Source organism: Procambarus clarkii, chromosome 43, assembly GCF_040958095.1.
Source record: "Procambarus clarkii isolate CNS0578487 chromosome 43, FALCON_Pclarkii_2.0, whole genome shotgun sequence".
NCBI lineage: Eukaryota > Metazoa > Arthropoda > Malacostraca > Decapoda > Cambaridae > Procambarus > Procambarus clarkii.
Window position 1 is genome coordinate 32,902,994 of NC_091192.1, and position 11,378 is coordinate 32,914,371.

The 11,378-nt window shown below is 41.2% G+C and overlaps 1 protein-coding gene across 1 annotated transcript; it reads left to right on the forward strand.

Moving 5' to 3' along the window:
• The first annotated feature begins 4,088 nt into the window (after positions 1–4,088).
• Positions 4,089–4,947, forward strand: LOC123757777 (uncharacterized). Its single transcript, XM_069299931.1, has 2 exons — positions 4,089–4,241; positions 4,402–4,947. The coding sequence occupies exons 1-2, from the start codon at positions 4,089–4,091 to the stop codon at positions 4,945–4,947; spliced, it is 699 nt and encodes a 232-aa protein (XP_069156032.1).
• The last annotated feature ends 6,431 nt before the right edge of the window (positions 4,948–11,378 follow it).

Consider the following 11,378-nt stretch of genomic DNA (forward strand, 5'->3'; position numbering starts at 1 on the left):
AATGTAGGGTGTGAATTAGCTATTGTCTTGTTTAAAACTGCAAGACCAAACTAGCCTCTAGAGCCAATGCGAACATCTTAAAAAAAAAGGTTTACCATGGCTGAATGAAAGTGCATACCGAGTAGTTTATGTTGCCCTAGTGCTATGTCAGTATCCATGACTTCTCTTTAATGTTGTTTCACCATTAAAATACCTGGGCATTGTTACTACATTTGTTATTATAATTAATACCATTCCCTCCCTATTGTGAGAGAAATTTTCATTAACACAAAGAAAATTGTGAAGGATTCTATTTTGCAGCAACATTATATTTATACCTAGTTCATTATGTTTTAAGATTCCTGCTGTGTCCCTTGTGAAATGTACAAAACCAGCTTTTTTTGAATGGTAAACCCCATCCCAAAGTAAGCAATAAACTCGTGTGTGTGTGTCTATCTATCTATCTATATATATATATATATATATACATATATATATATATATATATATATATATATATATATATATATATATATATATATATATATATATATATATATATATATATATATATATATATATATATATATATAAAATGAATGAATGAATGAATGACAGTGTCAGACCACGGAGGAAGAATTGAAACAGGAATTTCCTTAAGTACTTTCGAATATTAATACATCTTCAGAAGGAATGAGTTATTGTTATTGCTATTGTTTCATTCCTTTTGAAGATATATTAATATACAAAAGTACTTAATGAAATTCCTGTTTCAATTCTTCCTTCGTGGTCTGACACTCACATTTTTCATCATGTGATAATTTTCGTGATTTACACACACACACACACACACACACACACACACACACACACACACACACACACACACACACACACACACACACACACACACACACACACACACACACACACACACATAATGTCGTACCTAGTAGCCAGAACGCACTTCTCAGCCTACTATGCAAGGCCCGATTTGCCTAATAAGCCAAGTTTTCATGAATTGTTTTTCGACTACCTAACCAAACCTAACTTTTTCGGCTACCTAACCTAACCTAACCTATAAAGATAGGTTAGGTAGGGTTGGTTAGGTTCGGTCATATATCTACGTTAATTTTAACTCCAATAAAAAAAATTGACCTCAAACATAATGAAATGGGTAGCTTTATCATTTCATAAGAAAAAAAAATAGAGAAAATATATTAATTCAGGAAAACTTGGCGTATTAGGCAAATCGGGCCTTGCATAGTAGGCTGAGAAGTGCGTTCTGGCTACTAGGTACGACATATATATATATATATATATATATATATATATATATATGTCGTACCTAGTAGCCAGAACTCACTTCTCAGCCTACTATGCAAGGCCCAATTTGCCTAATAAGCCAAGTTTTCATGAATTAATTGTTTTTCGACTACCTAACCTACCTAACCTAACCTAACTTAACTTTTTCGGCTACCTAACCTAACCTAATCTATAAAGATAGGTTAGGTTAGGTTAGGTAGGGTTGGTTGGGTTCGGTCATATATCTACGTTAATTTTAACTCAAATAAAAAGAAATTGACCAAATACATAATGAAATGGGTAGCTTTATCATTTCATAAGAAAAAAATTAGAGAAAATATATTAATTCAGGAAAACTTGGCTTATTAGGCAAATCGGGCCTTGCAAAGTAGGCTGAGAAGTGCGTTCTGGCTACTAGGTACGACATATATATATATATATATATATATATATATATATATATATATATATATATATATATATATATATGTCGTACCTAGTAGCCAGAACGCACTTCTCAGCCTAATATGCAAGACCAAATTTGCCTAATAAGCCAAGTTTTCCTCAATTAATATATTTTCTCTAATTTTTTTCTTATGAAATGATAAAGCTACCCATTTCATTATGTATTATGTCAATTTTTTTTTATTGGAGTTAAAATTAACGTAGATATATGACCAAACCTAACCAACCCTACCTAACCTAACCTAACCTATCTTTATAGGTTAGGTTAGGTTAGGTAGCCGAAAAAGTTAGGTTAGGTTAGGTTAGGTAGGTTAGGTAGTCGAAAAACAATTAATTCATGAAAACTTGGCTTACTAGGCAAATTTGGCCTTGCATAGTAGGCTGAGAAGTGAGTTCTGGCTACTAGGTACGACATATATATATATATATATATATATATATATATATATATATATATATATATATATATATATATATATATATTTAAAGTAGAAATTCCAGTTTTACTTTTTTTTTTGGATTTCACATGTAAAAATATATATGAATAAGATTGATTATTTTCTAATGATAAGGACAAGTGTCATAACACTTGCCTGTGTCCAGTTGAGCAAATGATGAGCTAAAGTACAAATTGTTTCCAATAGTTGCAGTTCGTTTTTAAGAAATTCCTAAATGTAAAAATAAGATTTACCTTCAAATTTATATAATTTATAATTAAAGTTATTAATAATTAAGTTTATTAATAAACTTTTATTGCCATAGCTTGTTTGAATCACAAAGACGAAATACTAAATGTAAAAATTGCGCTCTAATTTTTCGGCTCTGGGGATTCAAACTTGCGCGCTTCGGTGGAGGCATTTGACCAGCAAGGCACAACCGTCGCCAGCTAGGCTCCTCCACAGCAAGGTACGGTACACCAGTGGCACAGGGTCGTTGCCAGCTAGGCTCCTCCACAGCAAGGTACGGTACACCAGTGGCACAGGGTCGTCGCCAGCTAGGCTCCTCCACAGCAAGGTACGGTACACCAGTGGCACAGGGTCGTTGCCAGCTAGGCTCCTCCACAGCAAGGTACGGTTCACCAGTGGCACAGGGTCGTTGCCAGCTAGGCTCCTCCACAGCAAGGCACAGGAGCGCTCTCTGGGTCACATACACGCTGTGCGCTGAAACGCCCACCCGCTTCTTCCCGGGCCTTCGGCACTTCACTAAGGTGCCCTGTACCATGTGCCTTCTCAAGTGAGGGCTCCGCCGGTCCCCCCTCCCCTCCTACCCGGCAATACAGCTTTAACTCATACAATGTTACTGTATTACTTTGTTATTTTACCCAAGGTAGCACTTTCACCAATGTAAGTCCTCATTGTTAGACTTGCTCTCTGGAAGTTACACATTATTAAATTTGCCCTTGTTACACTTACCAAGTTTAATATACAAGGTTAATCTCACGATGTTAAACTTCGTCATTTTAATTCAACAGGTTAAGTTAGAGTGCATTGTTAACTTAAATCGTTAATGTTATCAAGTTATTTTACCCAGTGAAAACTTTCACATGTTTATTACCCTTATTATTACCTTCAAATTGATATAATTTATAATTAAAGTTAATAATCATTAAATTTGTCAATGAACTTTTATCGTCATAGCGTGTTTGAATCACCAAGTCGAAAAAATAAGAGTTTTGTAACTACTGGATGTTCATTATTATAAAAATAAATGTTACCTCTTGATTGAAGTGCTTGAGTATATTCCAACTAGTAAGTAATAATCACGTGACGGGCGCAGTGGAATGACAAGAACGGGTGTATCTTATGATGGTTCACTGGGTAGTGGGTTCAAGGATGTGGGTCCAGTCCCATTGTATGGCTTTAATATTTTCTCAAAATGTGAGGTGTTTACAAACAATAGGACGGCTTTAGTTGTTCCGGATATGTGTCTCTTACATGTATGACTTATTGGGCATCTCGGCATTGCAACTCTTGTGAGGAAATGTATGCACGTGGAGTAAGTAATTATCAAAAGAACGCGCCAAGCCGAGAAGGCTGTGTAGCAGTATACATGAGGAGCTGAGGTGCCTTTTCCTTGAACTTCTCTTTCTGCCATTATTCGCTACTATTACATTTATATGCATGGCTCAAACTCTGCTAATGCAGTTGCTTTTTCATTATGTCCCCCTTCCTAAATTTTGTAAATCCCAGATCACTAAAGCCTTTACCCTTCCTACAGTTCTGAAACGTCTTTTCCTTGAACACTTTTCTTCACACTCCCGCTCCATTTCCATTTTCACCGATGGGTCGAAGTCTGCAGACGGTGTAGGCTACTCTGTTGTTTTTCCTGACCACACTTATATGTGTCGCCTGCCTCTGCAGACCAGCATCTTCACAGCAGAACTCTATGCTCTTCGTCTATTGCTTTCTAGCTGTCAGTCCTCCATTGTGGTTATAGTTGACTTTCGCAGTGCCCTCATGACGCTGGAGTCCTTTAATAAAGTTCATCCGGTGGTAGTTGAGATTCGACATTGGTTGTTTCTTATCTCTAGTAGATTTAAGACAGTAGAGTTGTAGCGAGTAAACCTTAGACTCGCTCCATTATTTCATTATCTTAATGGCATAACTAATTAGCACTTAACTACACAAGCTACAATCCTATCCCTATTTACAGGTAACAGTTCTTCCATCCACCTCTCCTAGTGTTCTTCCATCCACCTCTCCTAGTGTTCTTCCATCCACCTCTCCTAGTGTTCTTCCATCCACCTCTCCTAGTGTTCTTCCATCCACCTCTCCTAGTGTTCTTCCATCCACCTCTCCTAGTGTTCTTCCATCCACCTCTCCTAGTGTTCTTCCATCCACCTCTCCCAGTGTTCTTCCATCCACCTCTCCTAGTGTTCTTCCATCCACCTCTCCTAGTGTTCTTCCATCCACCTCTCCTAGTGTTCTTCCATCCACCTCTCCCAGTGTTCTTCCATCCACCTCTCCTAGTGTTCTTCCATCCACCTCTCCCAGTGTTCTTCCATCCACCTCTCCCAGTGTTCTTCCATCCACCTCTCCTAGTGTTCTTCCATCCACCTCTCCTAGTGTTCTTCCATCCACCTCTCCTAGTGTTCTTCCATCCACCTCTCCCAGTGTTCTTCCATCCACCTCTCCTAGTGTTCTTCCATCCACCTCTCCTAGTGTTCTTCCATCCATCTCTCCTAGTGGAGGAAGCTGAGGTGTAGTCACCGAATATAACCAAGCGAATTGCGAATAGTCGACAGTACAATTTCCAGTCAAGAATGTAGCACTCGGCGTAGGCAATTCTAATTGTCTTCAAGACGCTACAGCTTCGACACAGAACAGGCAGCAGACTAGGACCGCATCGAGCTACAACGCTCTCCCACATAGAGCTCCGCGACTCCGGCCACACTCAGCTCTCTGCTCTGCTCCAAGCTCCGTCTCAACGTCTACGACACTGCTGTATCCAGGACTACTAAATAAATATGAAACTCACTAAACATTGTGTATCTAATCTACCCAACTACGTAACATAATCGTACGTTATAGAGTTTTGCTGGGTTCCCAGCCATGTTGGTGTCTCTTCAAATGAGTGTGCGGACGCTGCCGCTAAGGAAGCTATCCACACTTGTCCCATCTCCCGTAAAGGTATTCCTTATTCCGACTTTTACCCATTTATTCATTCATCCATCCTTGCCCGTTGGCAGGGTTGTTGGTCTTTTGTTACTGGTAACAAACTGCGTGCTCTTAAGCTGGGCCGTCCTGCTTCTTATTTTCCAAACTGCATTGTCCCTCTTACAATCGTGCATATCCTTGTTGAATGTCCTGATTTCCAGGACGAGCGTGTGTCTTGGTTTTCGACCGTCCCTCGGGGTCATTTGGCTTTCGATAGAATTCTTGGTGAATCGGATACTTTTAGTATCGTTCGCCTTATGCGTTTCTGTTCCTCATATTGGCATTCTAAGTTATATTTAGCGCCGTCTGATTATTCCGCACATTTCCCGGCCTTCTTTTGCAGATGCAGGAAAAAATAAAAAAAAGGAGTTTCCAGAAGCAGCATCCTGCTACAAAACTGGATTTTTCGACTTTGCTTGACTACTACTGCTGAAGTCCAGAATGACCCACGGAAAGTAGTAGTCAGGGAAGGTCGAAAATTCCAGTTTGACAGCAGGATGCTGCTTCTGGAAACTCCTTTTTTTTAAGACAGCTTATAGCCCAGTGGATAGAGCGTCGCCCTCACACGTGTGGGGTCCACGGTTCGAGACCCATACAGCAGATGGACAGAATATTTATTTCCACGGGAGTGTGAATAACATTCATTGATTGATGAAGATTAAGCCACCCAAAAGGTGGCACGGGCATGAATAGCCCGTAGGTGGTGGTCCTTTGGGGCCATTACCAGTATCAATAGCCGATACTGGAGATCTGTGGAGGTGCGACTGCACCCTGCGTGACGGGAGATGTCTCCCCTGTGAGAATAACATTCATATGGCGCTTGACTTTTGAGTGCGCCCAGCGGCTGTGTGCGCAGCCCCGCGCAAGTCTCTAGTCACTGGTTTTTCTTAATACAGAAAATCCCGCGTTGTTTCAAACACGGTCCCTATTTGCAACTGTCATGGTCCGAGGGGTAGACCGCAGGCTGGCTAGACTTGACACTGCAGACAACTTGAGATAAACGATCCTTGTAAGTGATTGTAACCTATCCACCGCTGCCCACTGGATAGTAGGGGCGGGGGTGCAGGACAAATATATCAAATATGACACTAGTTCTCCACATGTCAGTTGCTACATGTTACAAACTACTTTTGGTCGATCTCGAACCCACTGATGCTGTGACGACGTATATTGAATTTTGTAACTTGCTTAGCTAAATGAACTGTGGGGTTCAGTCCCTGAGCCCATTATGTGCCTCTGTAACCCTTTCCACTACCGCCCACAAGATGGGTATGGGGTGCATAATAAATGAACTAAACTAAACTAACTTGGAACACGGGACGAAGGAGACAGGATCAACCCAGAGTGTACAGAAGCGCAGCCGGCGGTGGACAGGGAAGGGGCCGCAACGAACACAATTACCAGTCCAGGTGGGGTTAAACGTAACCTGGGTGATCAAGTGGTTATATGTATAACTGTGCACATCATTAGGGCAAGTGTGTTCTTCTTGGTGCAGTATGACCCTGCCAACGCCTGCACGAGGGGGTGGTGTTGGGAGACGCGGCACCGTGGCGCCTCAGCGTTGAGAGTGACAAGGTTTGAAGAGTTTAGTTTGTTGTCTTTTGTTGTAGATGTAGAAGGGGCGGCTAGATAGAGGCGTGTGTTAGAGGGAGACTTGCCGCACTCTAGGGCGGGATGTTGTGCTTATGGCGTCAGTTGCTCATTCGTGCTGCGGCGAGGCATTGTTTTCTGTGTTGGGCTGTTGCTGTTGTTGTTGTTTTAGATTCAGCTACTCGGAACAAAACGTTCCAAGTATCACGGACTTTGGTGAGCCCGTAGTAGACTTACCTGGCACAGGAGCGGGGCTGTAACTGTTGTACTCACCTAGTTGTGCTTGTGAGGGTTGAGGTCTGCTCTTTCGGCCCGTCTCTCAATTGTCAATCAACGATTATTTTTTTTTCACATACACACACAGGAAGCAGCCCGTAACAGTTGTCTAACTCCCAGGTACCTATATACTGCTAGGTAACAGGAGCATCAGGGTGAAAGAAACCGCCCACTTGTTTTCCGCCATCGCCGGGGATCGAACCCTGGTCCCCAGGGTTACGAGTCCTGAGTGCTGTCCATTCAGTCACCAGGCGCCCCAGTTGGTCGACTGGAGATATTTAGCTGTGTTTTGACTATTTGATATTATATATGTACTGTAATGAAACTTCACCTCCCAATATATGCTCGATGATAAAAAGTTGGTTGATACCTGGTTGAAAGAGTTCTGGGAGTTCTACTACTCCCCAAGCCCGGCCCGAGGCCAGGCTTGACTTGTAAGAGTTTGGTCCACCAGGCTGTTGCTTGCAGCGGCCTGCAGGCCCACATACCCACCACAGCCCGGTTGGTCCGGCACTCCTTTGAGAAAATGATCTAGTTTTATCTTGAAGATGTCCACGGTTGTTCCGGCAATATTTCTTATGGTTGATTTTAAAGGCGATAAGCACTTGTTTGAAGTTTACTCTAGCACTATGATGTCGGAAACGGTGATGGAGGTAATGTTTTACTTCCTTCCCCTCACCAAAATAAGCGTTTACTTGCATCCTTCCCCCCCCCCTCCCCCCAGGGGTCCCAACCGCAGGGAAGTCTCAAGTCCCAGATGAAGGAGCATAAGGGAATGTACAGGTCTCTATGCACGGTTAACACATGGAGTAGCTAAACGAACTAGAGGGTTCGGTTCCTGAACCGATTATGTGCCTTCGTAAACCTTTACACCACCGCCCACGGGATGGGTATGGGGTGCATAAAAAAGAAAGACATTGAATTGCATGGGGTGTATTTCCGAGGGCGGCGCACAAGAGTCCCTTCAACACGTCAAGTCACTATCCGCTGAAAGGATCCCCCATTTGGGGTAATTTACTCCTGTTCTCCGACCCCTGCCATAAGGAGTCATCACATTAGCCAAGGTGATCAGTTGCGAGGGGCCGGTGTGACGGTCTTGAAAGAGTATGGTTCTCTCCTCAAGATTTGATGGCTCAAATCTGACACTTTCTCTGAACCTGTATGGTTTTTTTCCTTGCAAGAGTCAACATCAGGGTTTGCTGGATATTTTATGAGGTAGGGATGGCGCTTTCTTGTTGCATTTATTAATCTCTAGACTGCTATTAACATAGTTAATCTTGAAACAAACTGCATCTGTCGTTCGCAGTTAAAGGTAATGGCATATGTCTCAAGGAATTAATTAACAAAGCTCTCTCAGTCCTCAAATGGATTCAAAGTAGTTCTTATGCGCTCTTTGAACCGGGTGCCCCTCAGTTGACAAGTCATCACCTATAATTGTAGCCTGACCCTAAATCTTATCCATCACAGGTGCTCCATCCTACACCAATATTCCCAGAGTTCATTGTTACTATCAGTAAGTGGTGTGGGAAGTTATAACACTGGCTGATAAATGGTTTGGTATCTGGTTTGAGGCCTATAAATTTCGGGAGAGTTACTAAGGCCACTACAAGAACTTACTAACCAACAGGTATAATTTAGCTCAGGACTAATGTAAACATTGAGAATCAGGGCGCACCTATGCACCTATTTGTTCATATGTAGATATAATCAGCTGTTTATAATGTCTGGCAAAATAATGTCATACTGTAGGTAATTTTGTAGATACAGGTAAAATAATTAATTTACTTATTTACATAATTATAATTAATTTAATTATTTACAAGAAAGTACAGCGGGCTTTTCTAAGTTTTGAATATGTAAATGGTCACTGAATAGCTAGGCTACACATTTCCACAACCACACTGCTTTCACTAATAACCGAGGTACAGAGCTCTGTATGCTGCTATAGGTACTCTAGTCTGTATGAGTGATTGACTGATGAAGATTATGTCACCCAAGTCACTTATTCGTTATTCGTGTCACCAACACGAATAACCCGTAAATCTGTATGAGTGATAACACAGCTCATCTGTTGCCCCCGGTCTATATAATATATTAATATCCCCGTTGTCGGGAACAGGAAGCCTGTACTTAGTGTAACCAAACTTCTCCCATAAGTCAACTACAGGGCAGGTTGCGCTATGTGGGGGGCGACGAACGGTTTTAAGAGCGTGAGCCCAAATTGGCAATAGGTTTCTGAAAAAAAAGATCTCGAATGCCCATGGGAATTTTGAGCTGCAGATTATCATTTATTATTATATTTGTATAGTACCATATTTTATGGAGAAAGAGAACAATTAATGCTTGAAAGTATTCTTAAACAAGTCTGTTTAGGCAACGGTCCAATAACTCTTCTGAATCGTATTAAATGGTACAGCTTTAGGAATTATATGTTATTAATAACAATAGTAACTCCAAAAGAAATAAAATGAGTGAATTGGTAGGAGTAATGAAGATATGTTTTTAAGAAAGAAAAGGAGTCATGTTGCTTATTTACGTGTATATTTATTGTTTCACTATTAACAAAAGTATAACAAAGAAATTGAAATAAATGAATGTTTTTTAGAAAGCTTGTTAACAAAATATTTATTATTAACGTTTTTAACAAGACTGTTACGACTCTGATGCCTCTGAGATTAAGGAACAAGGGTTGAGCACGAACAATTAAGTAAATTTACAAATGTAGAGAGTGGTGGTTTCTTTAAAGTACTGCCAGCCTTATGGCGATGTAAGGTAATGGCATGTAAGCGTCTAGCTTCCTTCCCTCTTTAATAACTTTTATATAATCCTCTCAAAATGAAAATATTATTTTATATATACAAACTAGAGAGGATCGATCAGATCACAGTGGTAACTCATGAGGTCCAGCAGTACTTCGTCAAGCCGTCCTCCTAATAGAAAGTCGCATTTTGACATATACTCTACCTAAGGCCAAGAATCTTCGTACTAGAAAATGGTAGAGTCTCGCGAAATTTACGTACTGTACCGTTTTCTGTTTTGGGTCCTCTGGTAAGTTGGGCTGACGTTGAGAAACTTTAGGAGGAAGGGCTGGTGTACGCGCCTCAAACAATTCTGAGTGGTAATGCTGAGTAATTCTGAGTATATTTTATTTAATTGTCAGTAAGACTATGGTACTGTAAAATTAGGTATTCAAGAGCTAACTTATTTTCATCATTCCCCAATCAAAAGGATCATAATGATCATAATTCCAATAATTCAAAAGGTACGGTGAGGCTGGTAAAAAGCCTCAGCGGACAATGACAAACGAGCACAAGGACTGTAGTTGAACAGTCACTTTCCTTTCCATCGCTTTTCATGCCAGTTTTCCTGCCATCGTTTTGTCTTGTGTTTTTATTTTGCAACATTGCTTCATCATCATTGTTTCAGGAATATTGCCAACACCAAACTTTGTAACAGCTCAGTCAAGGGAATTTTTTAAGTTGTTTGCCAATTATTTCTACACACGATGTTCGCAAACAAAAAAAATAGTGCAATTGTTCTGTTAGCTGTTATGAACTACAGCCCTCAGTTCCTCCTCAATATTCTATGACCGTCAGAAAGTTACACAAATGTCTATCAGGAGCGTCAAGGACATGGCTGACAGCCACGGGACCCGAGTCATATCGACGTCCCGGTGCACGATAATGATCAAATTCGCGTTCTGTACTTGGTAAACCACGCAAGATATCCACACAAAACGGATATCGCGCCCGCGTCAAACACCACCAAAGTCTCCCAACACTGAACCAATTGGCGTCCAGCTAAGATTGTACACTAAAGTCAGCGAACACTGAGAGCCACCGAGCACTGAAGACAGCAAACACAGAGGCCAACAGACAATGAGGACAGTGAACAATGGAATACTGAGGTCCGCGAACACTGAGGCCAGCGACTGGCCTCAAACAGACGAATGGTGACAAATGTTAGCAGGCTGAGAGCTTTCCCTTCCCTTACCATAGTTCATGGTAAGCCCTACCCACTAGTCTCCTTGGAACACTTTCTTTTACTGTTATTATTTTATTATGCACCCCATACCCATCCCGTGGGCGGTGGTGTAAAGGGTTACAG